This window comes from Antechinus flavipes, chromosome 1 (assembly GCF_016432865.1).
Source record: "Antechinus flavipes isolate AdamAnt ecotype Samford, QLD, Australia chromosome 1, AdamAnt_v2, whole genome shotgun sequence".
Classification (NCBI taxonomy): domain Eukaryota; kingdom Metazoa; phylum Chordata; class Mammalia; order Dasyuromorphia; family Dasyuridae; genus Antechinus; species Antechinus flavipes.
Window position 1 is genome coordinate 482552866 of NC_067398.1, and position 14321 is coordinate 482567186.

The window sequence follows — 14321 nt, forward strand, 5'->3', positions numbered from 1 at the left end:
CCTCTTCTTTAGACTTCTCTGCTACCATTCTGCTAAGGTACAGACAGTGAGAAAAGGAAACATGGATGACATATATCCTTTGCATAATGGCTAGCTGGTACTAGTTTTCAAGCATAATAAAAATCACACCACCATCTTCAATCTTCCATTTCTACTGCATGAGGGAACAAGAAAGGGAATAAGCATTTATCAAGTGCCTACTATGTGCCAAGTGCCTACTATGTGCCAAGCACCATGCTAAGCAGTTTTACAAATATCTCATTTGATACTCACTATGAGAGGTAGATTCTGTTCTTAAATCCATTTTACAACTGAGAAAACCAAGGCAAATAGAGGTTAAAATGACTTTCACAGTAAGTTTTTGAGGACAGATTTGAAGTGAGGTCTTTTTGATTCCAGCCTAGCACTCTTCCTCTCTGCCATGTAACTACCTCATAACCATAAGATAAATATGTGACTTTCTCACATATCTTCAACCCTCAAGTTTTGTTTCTGTTTATCAGATGATATATGAAGCAAAATGGATTTGCTCTTCAATATTTATGTTCCGATGTTTACAGGAAGGTAATTTACATTAAGAGAAAGCTGAGCATGTTGAAATTTGGATATAGATAAGTAGCATATTTTTAAATCACCCATAAAAATAAATCCATATAATGTGATGAAAGAAACTAGTCAATGAACCTAGAGGAAAGCAGATTCCAAGGAGTATGATTTTCAGTTTTCTGCCTTGCCTTTTCATTCACTTTCCATTGGTTTCTTGGGAGACTCCTTTGGGCATGTACAAGCCAATAATGCTTTAGGTTATATTAGCAATATTCTGTGTTCTACCTCTTAGTGATAAACATAGCTATACAAACAAGTGGTCATAGCTAGAAGTGTTGATGACTAGGTCTTATATAGATTGAATGAGTACAAATACTAGAAGTATAACTGTTTTTTAAACACTTTGTAATATTAACTTTTGCAATGAAATATTTGAAATATATGAAAGTTGAGATTAGATGAAGTAAAGAAAATGCAAGGATTCCAGAGACAAACTCCAAAACAGGTACTTAGTAAAGGTTCAGAGGACCCAGTTAATTCCAGATTAGTTGCTACAGTTAACTTTGTCATATAGAGATTCAAAGCTAGCTAGGATGTTTGTGCTAATTTTTGATGCTTTTGATAGTGTTCTATTCCTCTGAAGAAAAGAAAGCAGTTGAAAAATAACAAAATAAGCTTCCTCTAATTTGAACAAATTTAAGGAAAGGTTAGTTTCAAATAATAACTTGTAGGAATATGATTCCAAGACTATTTTCATAGAAAGGAAGTGTTATTAGTTCTAAGAAATGAAATTTGAATGAACCATGCAAATCATGATTATCAATTTTTCAGATTTCACAAAGCAAGATGTATCTGATAATGTTGATTTAGAATTAAAATTCAAAATTATTTCAAGTCTGAAACCATTAAGATTAGATTTAATATAGATGAAGGTGAAGTCTTCTATTGAAGTTAAAAATAATTGATTATACAAATATGAGACAGGAGTGGGGACAGAGTAAGAGAGAGAATCTGGTTGACATCAATTCAGTTAAAAAAGACCACAGAGTTTTAACTGATTTTAATATATTTAATATAAACCAAAAGTTTGACATTAATACCATAATCTTTGGCTGCCTTAGTAGAAGTCTGGCTTCCAGATCATAGGAAGAGATTATCCCTCTGTGCTCTATTGCCAGTAAGATCACAATGGGAGTATTGTATTCAGTGCTGAGAACTGTATTTTAAGAGGAATATTTATGTATCCAGAAGGGAACTACTATAATGAAAAGATTTGAAATTAGAGAGACAGACAGAGACAGAGACATAGAGACAGATAGACACACAGAGACAGAGAGAAGGTAACACATGTTAAATGTGAAGATGACACTAATAGGGAACAAAAGACACTTTAATTCTATTACCTTTTTAAACTAAAAAAAAAAGTAAAATGAATTTAAGTCAATTGTCCAAATAGTGCAGTAGTAAAAGCATGAGTTGAACATGGGTTCATATCCTGGTACTGGTACTTCAGAGATTCCTAAGCTGGGATCTGGAATCCATGAATACTCCCCTAAAGTTTGTGTGTAGACTTCAGGGGGATCCATGAACTTGGAGAAAAAAAAATTGTAACTTCATTTTTACTGATCTTTAACTAAAATAGATTATTTTCTATAATTGTTTTAAAACATCACTCAGAGTAAGAATTTGTTCTTGGGCTTCACCAAACTGGCCAAGGGGTTCTATTTTAAATTAAATTCTAAAATCCTTGACCTACTTTCTATCCATATGCAAACTACTTTACCTGCTGGACCTCAGCTTCCATATTTGTTAACATGAGGGATTTGAATTACATAATTCCTAAGGACCTTTCTCAAGTTTCTTCAGTCACTTGCCATCTTCACTTCTTAGACTGAGGAATTATGGGCTCAGTAGGACTGGAGTGGGGAGTCCCTCTACTACTATTCATTGGAGATCAAATTTACCTCTTATCTAACTAGATGAATTGCCCAACTTTTGAGAACTATTCGAGAAGATCAAAGTTCCATTAAATTAGGGACTGTAGCCCCTAAATATTTTCAGTATTCATTACTAAAAGTATAACCTATACCTTAGGTTTAGCCTAGACTCAGATTTGGAAGTAAATACAGAGATTAGAGGCTGTAATTTGTCTAAACCCAACACCTGGCATTGTACACAGTAGAATGTTTGTTGAATTGAATAAAATCTATGTAATGCTATAATACAATTCTAAGAATTTCACAGTTTCAGATGTTAGTCTTCCAAATATTTTTTCATTCACAGCTTTGTCAAAATGTGGTAGTTATTATCTATTTTTGTATAGCAAATTATTTGAGTGATAATTCTTTGACTCTACTTTCTTAATTTTCATGCTACACTTTGGGGTTTTTAAATAAAAACATATTCACCAAGTAAACATCATAGCAATCAGGGATTCAGTATCCAATACACAATCGTTATGATCTATCATTACTTCAATGATCATTATCGTAATCACGTTGTAAAACTAATGGGATTCTTTTTTGAAAAATAGTATTGTATTTTTCCAAATACATGCAAAAATATATTTCAACATTTATCTTTGCAAAACCTTGTGTTTCAGTTTTTTCTCCCTCTCTCTTCCCCCTTCCCAAGACAACAAGCAATCAGATATAAGTTAAATATGTGCAGTTCTTCTAAGCATATCTCCATATTCATCATGTTGTGAAAGAAAATCTGACCTAAAGGGGAAAAACATGAGAAAGAAAAAAAAAAGCAAACAACAAGAAGGTGAAAATATTATGCTTTGGTCCACATTCAGTTTCCATAATTTTCTCTCTGGATGCAAATGGCACTTTCCATTGCAAGTCTATTGAAATAATCTTAGATCACTTCATTGTTGAAAAGAGCCTAGTTAATGGGATGCTTTTTGCAGAAGTTATTCACCCATATAACTTCTAAGTGCCTATATATTAAATTACAAAAATTAATTTGTTTTTCTTAAGGTATTCCTAACAAGTAAGGGCTATTGAATATAGTCTTTTAGAACCATTTATCCCAAAGATCAGAGAATCACATTCCTTTTATAGTGAGCTCATGTACTTAAATTTACTATCCAAAAGTATATTTTTCTGTTAGAAGAAAGCACAAAAGTTAAAGAATTTTTGTAGCTTTTTTTTTTTAGAATTGACTAAAATTGTAAATGTTTTAAATCTAATAATGCCTTATATTGGATATAATGTAATATGTTGGAGATCCTTTTAATATCTTAAAGTGACGCAAGTTAGCCTGAGAATTTGGAAAGTACAACAATTTACTCTTTTTTTGACCTTGTCATCTTTTCTCAGCTTTATAGTGCAGAAAAGATACTTAAATGTGTGAAAGCACTGGTAAACAGCTTTTAAAAGTTAAATTGTGTTAAGTCAAGGTTCTTAATACTTTTGCAGCTTGGTGATCCCTTCTCAGAGTAATGTTTTTAAATTCATAAAATAAACTACATAGCATTACAAAGGAAACCAGTTATATTGAAATCATTATTAAAATCATTTCTTTTTTACAAACAAATTCAAATTCACAAGATTCCAAATTAAGAAACCCTATGTTAAGTTTAGCTTTGCATATTGTTGTTGCTTACAATGTGATTTCAAGCATTTTCTCCCAAAACATAAAGCTTTATTATGAATTTAGAGTTAAATGTGAAAGTTGTTGATATATGAGAAAATTTCAGTTTCACTTTCTTAAAAAACTAATCCATGAATGTAAATTCAAAAATGTATCTGATTGAGTGAAAATATAGCAATATAGAAAAGATTGGAATTAATAGCTTAATTCCATTCACTAGGGATGACCATGTATAACAGACTGGGAGCTTCACTTTACATGACCACTTGTTAGATAATGTAATCATCCTTAACGAGAAAATAAAGATTCCTTTTTACCCAAATGTGAAAGTTTTATGTGCTCTTTCCTCATCACAGGGTTTACTGTGGAAGCTAGGATGGTTCAAGGGATTGGTGATGGGAATATGAAGTCTTTCATTGCTACTTTGTCTGTTTGAATCCTGTCCTTGTTGGCAGTGATTGGATGTTGCTACCATTTGCCAGCTGTTCAGTGACTTATGTGAAATGAGTTGGTGGTCTCAGTCCAGTTCTTAGAGGACAGATGGCAATAATTGGCTATTTCAGCAGAGAGGCCAAAGATCAAATGGACACAAGAATAGATCCTTTCCCTTAATCCTTATAAATGATTTCAAATTTGCAGAATTTTTTTTCAGTTCAAAGGGACTTCAGCAGCCATTTAAGTAAAGGAATATCTACTGTAATACATCTGACAAGTGCTCATGTTTGAAACTCTCCAAGGAAGTGGAAATCACCATTTGTAAGGCAACTCATCCTACTCTTAAATAGTTAAAATTGTTCAAAAAGTTTTTCTTGACATAAAGACAATATGCCTCTTTGCAGCTTCCATCCACTCCTCCTGGTTTTAATTTCTGAAACTTAATAAAACAAATCTAATTCCTTTTCCAAAAGAAAATCCTTTTAATATTTGAAGACAGTTATTATGTCTCTTGGGTTTTTCTTCCATTGTTTAGTATCCTAAGAAGCACTGGACCTTTTTATCCATGTTATAATTGTACCCTCCTCTATATGTTGTCATCCCCACATAGAAAGTGAGCGCCTTGAGAGCAAAAATTATTTTGATTTTCTATTTCTCTCAAGCATATAACAAATGCTTTTCCCCATTCATTCATTCAAACATGCATTCATTCATTCATTTATGGACTCAGGATGGTTGTTGTCCAGCTTATCAATGTTCTTAAATGATGCCATACCCAAGAATGGAATATAATATTCCAGATATGTTCTGATCAGGGCTTAGTATAAAGTGATTGTCATTTTCTTATTCCTGGAAGCTAATCAATTTTTTCTGCAGACTAAGGTGCCATATTAAGCTCTTTTTAAGTTTTCATTTCATATTATTGATTGATGCTCTCTGTCAGATAAAGAGCTATGCAATCATGCCCCTACAATTGTTATGTATTTGTTTATTTAAAATTTAAATGTAAAATAAGGTGAAACAAAATAGAAAAATAAAGAGAAAAAATTGTCTTGTCCAGCTGAACATCAGGGAGGATTCAAAATATGTAACAATAAAATTCTACTTCAAGAAAGTATATATAATGATAGAAGACATTTTATTCATAACTGTCCATCCTTTCTTTTCCTCCTTACGGATTTTCTTTTGTTCTCTGCTGTGCACATTTTTACTTTATTACAATCTTTTTAAAAGACATATATTTTTAAAAAAGATATATATTTTTAAATTTTCTTTCATTTCAGAAGTACTTTTACATATGCTATCTTTTGATTGATTGGTTATTTTCACAACATCCCAGTGAAATAGATTGGGACAGGCATGTTATGTAGAAGATTCAAGCATAGAGATCTCAGCACCAGAAGTAATAAAGTTACAAAAAAAAAAAAGATACCAAAAATGTATCAAGTGACTTGATACAAGGAAATATATATATATATATATAAAATCAAGAAGTATCTAACATAATAACTTGTATATATTAGATGCCTAATTAATTTTTGAGCCTAAATATGATTTCACTTTTATTCTTACTAAACTCTACCTTATTTGATTTAACCCAACATTCTAGCTAGCTATCTTTTCTTGTTTGGGATGCTTCATCTAGTATCATAACTATTCCAGGTTCAAATTCTTTGAGGTTACAGTTGGAAAAAGTATTGGTTGCAGTATAGGAGAAGTGGGCCTTGCAATTGCATCTTACTCATTTTTCTATATCTGAAAACCATGAGTTTTCCTTCTCCTATTACCCATTAAATTTCAAAAATAATAATATGGCATTTACTCATTTGTTGCTGATGCTTCATTGGAGTACGGAGGTAACCTTGGATTCTCTAAGAATGTACTGGCAGAATGCAAGCCTGGGCAGATCCTGCCTAGCTGGAAAGATTTTTATAATAGAGCAAATGACAGATGGAGAAAATATGATAGTTCCTGAAAAATAATGAACTTTTTTGTATGTTGAGGGGGAGGTCAGATCAGACCATGACTTCATATATGTGGAGAATTTCTGGTGTGAAAACTCCAATTCACCATCAATTCCACCAATGCAGATTGGTAACTCATTTTTTACTTTAGAGAGTCAGATCTTCCTGGTTTCCAGGCTAGCCTTCTACCTACTATACAGTGCTATTTCCCAACGAAACCATGGTATAGTGGAAAGAGCACTGAACTTGGAATTATATGATTAGAGTTTTATTCAGAATAAGTCATTCCCTCTCTATAGGCCTTAGTTCTCTTATATGTAAAATGAAGGGATTGGATTGGATGATTTCAAAATCTTGGAAATATCTTCTAGCTCTGGATTCATGATCCATGACACACATACAAATGCACATACACATATATCTATGTAATATGAACTGTTGCATAAGTTACATAACATGTTAAATATATGTATTACATTTATTTCATATATGTATCACTGACTGAGAAATATTGTTATTGCTTTGGATAGATTCCTGTGTGAAACTTTCTCCCAAGAGTGATGAGTAGGTATTGTCTTTACCCTCAACTCTGGCTAAACCTATCTGAATGGCAGTGATACTTAAAAAACAAAATCAAACTGTAATGCTCACTTGAATTGATCTCTTTATGCAATTGTACAGTTAAAAGCAATCCCAAACAATTGTTTAATGTAATCATGACTAGAGAGTCTTGTATAGAGCTAGTATACATAACTAGCTATCGTGATCAAAAATATTCAGAATTTTTTATAACAAATCTGTAGCCATTCAGAAAATCTTTGTAGGCTACGAGTCACCAAAAAGTCACCATTGCAAATAAAAAGATTATGATTCATTAATGAAAGTCATAAGATTTCCTTCGGCATCTTTCTAGTGAATAGATCATCACAAAAATTCATTCTTCCTAAGCACCTATATTCTATTGTCTTGACATTGTTGGGAATATACAATATTTTGCCTTTGATCTCCAGTGTGTCTTGCACATAGTAGGCAATTTATAAATCCCCTTTCATCCCAGTCTAAAGATAGTTTAAAAACTCACTACTCAAATATTTACTAAGGATTCCTGGAAGATGCTTTTGCCCTGATTCATCAATTAGATGTCAATGCTAAGATCCAGTGTAGCCTTCTTGAGTTTAGCCTGCTTTAGAAAGAGGACAATATCTCTATGTGAATGGTAGAGCTACTTCTCGAGATGCATCACTATCCATACAGATTCTGCAGGGAGATTTTTTTTTTCCTGCTGAGGAGTACATGCTGCCTTCAATGGCACTGAAGCCTCATTAAAGGAGTCTTGCTTCCTTCCTTCCCAGGGAATTTTCATTAACTGTGTTAAGTTGGCTTCCCAAATGTTAAGTTCTTAACCAACAAATGGTGGCTATCTGGTAGGGGTACATTCTACCAAATGTCCTTGAAATGGCAGAACAGAGCTGAAAAATAGAAATGAAGATGCTAAGCAGAGTGTAGGATCACCATCATACTTATGAGTGAAGCTTTTTTCATGGTTCTCTCCCCTTAGATTTGATCACTTTTAGGCTTTAGTGGAACTGAAAAGTTCAATTATATGTAAAGTGACTGTTAAATCAGCAGGACCCTTGTGGGGGTCTGAACCTACCCTCCCTTCTTCAATTGCAAGTGTGCTAAATCCATTAATGTTACAAAGGAATGTACATCCATCAGGTATAGTGGTGGAGGCCAGGGTGCATATTATAGCTTTTACTGCATATGAGACATTGCAGTCCTGTTCTTAGGAACTGCCAGGCAGATTGGGAATCACAGTCACGGTTAATAGCAGCGAATTGCCAGCTCTTGATGGGTGGGTAGTCACTCCTTTCAGTGGTTGCCCCCTGGGGGAGAAGGTAGAAAAACAGAGGGAGGGAATTAGAGTGACTTTGCACAGCTGAGCAGGTTCATGCCGCCGGATCCGTGGCAAGCATTGGCAGGGCTCCACTCTGGGGAGGCTCACAACAACATCACAGTCTCATTTTTACCAATTGGTGTTGCTATATAGCCAGTGGTGCACAGGGGGAGAGCAAAAAGAGAAGGGGGGTGGTGTGGGCTGGGGAACAGGATGGAAAGTGGGGAGAGAGAAAGGAAGGCGGGAGTCTGGGCTAAATTAAACAAACAAACCAACTACATGTTAGAAGTGTTTAACCCAGAACCATTAGCCTGGTGCTACTAATTGTTCTCAACTAGTATTTTAAGTTCAATGTGTGATTAAAGAGTTGGCTCACAAACTCTCTGCATAACCTTAATTTTTTCAAGGTTCTTTGAGTGTAGAATGGCTTATAATAATGATTTTGACTAATACGATTTTTGACATGCAACTTTAATGCTTAACCTTAGTACAACTCCAGAGCATTTCATGTGTATTCAGCTGTAAAGAGTGATGATTTAAAGGGATAATATAAGAAAAAGGTCGTTCTAGAATGAACCTCTAACAAATTGCATAAAGGGAGCTTATTATTCCATGAGTAGAGGGATATGCAGCTTTTCTGATCATTTTTCTGCTTGGTTCAAAAAATTGTTGAGACATGATTGGGGAAAGAAACAGGAAAAATGAAATAGAATTCTGCAAGCAAGGAACATTCTTTTGATGGTTATGATTTTGTTGCCACTAAAAATATTCTACAATAATGTGGTTATTCATCTCCTCTCTTGTTTTGGGTGAAGAATTCGCTCCAACAAGAAAATGCTGTTATTGGTTGGAGGACTGCCTCCTGGACCGGACCGGCTTCCCAGTAACTTGGTTCAGTACTATGATGATGAAAAGAAGACATGGAAAATACTGACAAGTGAGTGGTTTTGTTGATTCATTTATTTATCCATTTATTTATTTGGAGTTAGCTTTGTCTTGATGAATTTGAAAACATGGTTAATCAAATTAGACATTTTATTGATTTGTTATCCTTCAGAGATGTGTTTATGTATCACAGGGGACTTCTCAGTAGAAGAATAAATTAAGATTCCTGAGGTTGCCAATTTGATCATAGAATAGGCCTAAATTAAATCTGGCCAAAAATCACTGGCTTGAGTTTTTGTTCAAAGCAAACTTTCAAGGAATTTTGCAATCATCAAAGAATAAAAATCACTTAATTATTTTAGCAAAATCTTTTTCTGTGAAATTTCCCAAATCAAAATAGCCATTTAACCTATGTCTCACTGTAAGCTTCTTTCAGTTTGTGTTTAACTTTGTTTTTTTCTATTTTAGTTATAATCTATAGATTCTATTCATCAATGGTATTACTGTACAGCTTAGGTGGACAAATGTATTTCAGATACCTCTCAACTACAGTAAAATGTGCTTACAGACTTCTCCCAAGATTCCCCCTCCTTTCCTTAAAGGGTGATTGTGTTTTGCAGCAAGCCTTTTGCCCTGAGCATTGAGATTTGGAACTTATCGTTATATTGGTTACAATTCCCAATCTGATTCAGTCATGGAATGAAAATCATCGTTTCTTGAGTGCAGCAGGCTATGTGCACTAGTCCCCTTGTGGGTAAAGTGGCAGCACTGGTCAATAAAACTAAATTTTAACTGTCAAAATTGCCCAGAGCTACGTAGATAAAATAATAAATGAGCAATTTTGATCCATAAATCAAAGCCAAACTTTTAGAACTGGACAACTGGTAGAAGTTAGATTTTCTTATAATATGCATTTTTAATGAGTAAAGTATCTTATTGAAAATACATACACACATACACACACACACACACACACACACACACACACACACACACATATGGTTTCCTTTCTACTTTCTAAAACTATTTTAAGGAAATATAAATGGAAAAGAATTTTGTCCTGAAAATAGGAGTGGAGCAAAAACTATTGTGGTGTGGTGCTTGAAATAATACATTTCTGAGCTGGTTTACTACCCCACTGAAGCTGATAGTGGCATCGGCCAAGAACTGCAGTGAGAAGACTCCCTGGGTACCCATATGCTATGTAAGGAGTAGATGATGTGGTGGAACAGTCCAAGATTAAGGACAAGAAACAAAGAACAATAATTTAGAGAAATCTTAGAATCATCTTTCTTCTAGTTGTAGTATTGTTAATCCCAGCTTGAACAACTAAATTCATTGAAAAGCCATATTTTTAAAAGAATTTTCAGGCACATAATGAAAATTAGTCTATTTTTCTTGATTCTTGATCAAGAGAGAGAAGTAAGCAGACCTGGAGATGGAGAGCAAAAGAGACAAAGAAAGAGATAAGGAAAAATAGAAATGGAGGATTAGTGACCAAGAGACAGGGATTCTCCCTTGAGAGACCACCCTTGAGGTGACTTATTAGCCTAAGTCCAACTGTCTACTCATCTGCAATAGGTGAAGTCCTATTCGCTCTTTCTTAGAAGTCTGATATTTTAATTATTCCCAGATTTAATAAGGATAAATTTCCTTTGACTCCATTAAAATCCTCTTGCAGTACCTCATTGTGACTTAGGAGCATTTCCTGGCTTCTTAAAAATACACTAGCAGAACTCAATCTTGGGCAAGACTACAGAGTGGGAAAGCCTTCAAGTATAAACCTAATGATGGGCTTTAAACCTGTCATCTGAGGACCAGATTGGCTCAATTCAAAGATGTTAATCAGAAGATTTACTCATTATGTTGACTTTTCTGGTGGCAGTAGTCATAAATGACGGTTTATGATGTCATTAAGGGAGAAACCACATTGATACAACAATGGCTTTTGGAAGCATTTACATGTAAGAAGTCATTCTCATTTCCCATTTGAGCCTCTGACTCGGGTTCATTCCACAGGTGTAGGAGAATCAAACACTTTAGGCAGCAAATATAATTTCTAACACTTATAGTTCTGTAACCAAAAGGTGGGTTGTGCATATTTCTCGTAGCATTAAACAAGATTCAAAAAGTTTAAAAAAAAAAGAGCTTTTTTGAGTGAATTTGCTACAGTTGAAATGCAAGGGAAATAAACATGCTAATGAATAAAATATGGGAAAATACTTATAATAGTAAGATCTTCTTTACTCTGTAAGAATTACTTAATCAGAGCATTGCTTTAGCTTTAGAAGGAAGGAGTATTCTGCCTACACTTTTGAATTCTAGCACCCCAGTTGTGTTTAGACAATCCAAACTGAACAAAAGATTTCAATTGTTTATTTTCCCCTTCAACAAACATTTATTTAACACTTCCTATATGAATAGCATTCTCCTAGGTGTTAGGGAAAAGTTTAGGTATGACAATGTCCCTGCCTTTATGGAGTTTCTAGTCAAGATGAAGAGTAAAGCAAGTATTATAATTCACAATAATATATTGCAAGTGCATCAGAGAATTATAGACATAGTGGTATTTAAAGTCCAAAGGGGAAGGTCATTAGGGACCTTATTATATTTGCTTGATTAGAAAGCCAATCTGGCTAATTAATTCATAACTGCAAATTGGAAGGGGCATCACTTGGGGGAAAGGGGTATTGTGGAAATCAGTTTAATCTGATCTATCTTTGCTAATTACATTAACTAGATAACTGCCAAATCTATATTTCACTTTGGGCCAAATAGAACTGACTGAATGTGAGGCTCAAGAGCTTGAAGAGTGAACTAAAGAGTTTTTAAAAGTTGGATCCTGGATTCAGAAGGAGTATTAGTGATTGAAGAACTTAGGCTCACTGTAACTGTACTGGAATGCCAAACCCATGGTGAGAGTTATCCAAGTCTGAAAGTAGCAGGGGAGTTCTTTGAAAGGGCATTGGGGATAGTGAATACAGGGAGATAGACCTGTGGACTTGGCTCTGCTCAGGCATGTACTAGCTGAACAGTGAAACTGGGCCCCAGGCCAGCTGTGACCTTAGAGGTTGAGTGAGAAAATAATAACTTATTGGGTATGAAGTAACCCTTAGTTTCTGCCACAGTTTCTGCTCATGTTCCTTTTCAAAGCTTTTCAAAACTTGCAGACCCAAGTGAATACTGTGTATATAAGGTATTTGATTCCCCAGAGAAGGGCACAGGCCATTGAAGTAGTCCAAACATACATTAAATGAGTACTTTCAAAACTTTAAAGTGTAATATGTCAGCTGTTATCAGTATAATGATTATACTAAAATAAGGGAGATATTCCTAATGATTGGATTGGAAGAATGCTGGATGATTTCGTTTTATAATGGGAGTGACAATGATGACGTACTTTTTATGTTTTAGAAGCATCATTAATTCCAGGGAAGCATGGTGTGACGGTAAGAATGTTAGACTTGGCATTAGGAAAGACCTGGGTGGGAATTTTGCCTTGACTACTACTAATTTTGAGATCCTGGGCAAATAAATCCCTTAGCTCTCTTGATTTATTCTTCTGAAGAAGGAAAATTATACCTACATTATCTGCCTCAAAAGGCTGGGATGAAGATCAAATGTGACAATGCACTTAAAAGAACTTTGAGATCCTTAACATACTATATACATGTTAACTACTGTCACTGTAGCAAAAATTAATTAAATGAAGCAATTACCAAGGATGGACTTTTGGAACGTAAAGGCTAGATAAGTAAAACTTTAGTTAGTCATCCAGTTCTTTGGTCTCTACAAGATCACATATTAAAGTATTTTCCCCCTTCTCCACTTGGTATATTTAGCAACATAGTCAGAGTCCAGATTTTCATTCTGGTCCTACTGCAACTTCATTATACAACGTTGGACAAAATCATTAAACTTTACAGTATAGCATACACATCCACAGTGTTTTATCTTGCCAAAGTTTATCAGAATGGCAGTGAAGAATAAAAGAAAAATTGCTATAAAATCCCATTTGCAATTATAAAGTATTCAGTATTAATAACAAATCAGGCATTGGTCTCCTTGACTATTAATAACTTATAAGAGTGAATTTGCAATGTGTTTTCATTCTTTTCAATTAAACTGTTTTTTATTTTATTATGTTTTAGTTTCCTTTCTCACTCTTGCAGTTTCCCATATCATCCCCAAATTGTTAGAAATATAGAACAGAAGATAAGAGTATTAAAATGACAAAGGTACAACATCATTCCAGTAAAATAGACCACAATGCAGTTATACCCAACCTTAGAAGGACAGTCAGAGATTAGCATTCTGACTTCGGTGTTACTAGGGCTACCCAGTAACTTGAGAATGATTTCTTGCAATTTGTTCATACTGTCCACATGGGACATAGACAAATTGTCCTTTGTCAGAGATCATAGGACAATGCTAAGGATTGGACTCTTCATTCTACTCCATTATTATTTGCTAACCCTCCATGTCTTTCACTAGAATGAGGGAAAAGTGCTGCCTTCTTTTTTTAGAGAGGAAGGGAATTCTTTTTCAGATGTTAATTTTCCTCCTTCTGTGGGAAGAATAGGAACTAAGAATATAAGATGTTTATTTTTATAACAGACATTTTTTCAAAGCATTGAATATATATTTTGCCCCCTCAAATTAATTCCCCTCAAATTGCCCCCTCAAATTTCTGTTGCACATTATTAAGAATTCCAGTGGTGCTATTAATTTAGTTTTATTCAGTAAATATTTATTAGGCATCTATGCAAGGCACTGAAAATAGGAAGCCTGGTATTATGGGAAGAATAAGATGTTTTTGAGTCATAGCACATGGATTTGAATTCTGACTCTACTTGAGCTATCATTAAGCAAGTTAGTTAATTGGTTTCATTTTCCTCATCTATAAAATGAGATAGCACAACTAGATGATCTCTAAGGTTCCTCAAATATTCTATGATACTCTTAACACTCCTAAATCTGGCTTTTTCAGAAGT

The 14321-nt window shown here is 34.3% G+C and overlaps 1 protein-coding gene across 1 annotated transcript in view; it reads left to right on the forward strand.

Moving 5' to 3' along the window:
* Positions 1-14321, forward strand: part of KLHL14 (kelch like family member 14) — a 168093-nt gene that overhangs the window by 66313 nt on the left and 87459 nt on the right. Inside the window, exon 6 of the mRNA XM_051970272.1 lies at positions 9258-9379. Within this exon, the coding sequence (XP_051826232.1) occupies positions 9258-9379 (122 nt within the window). The remainder of the gene's footprint in view (positions 1-9257; positions 9380-14321) is intronic.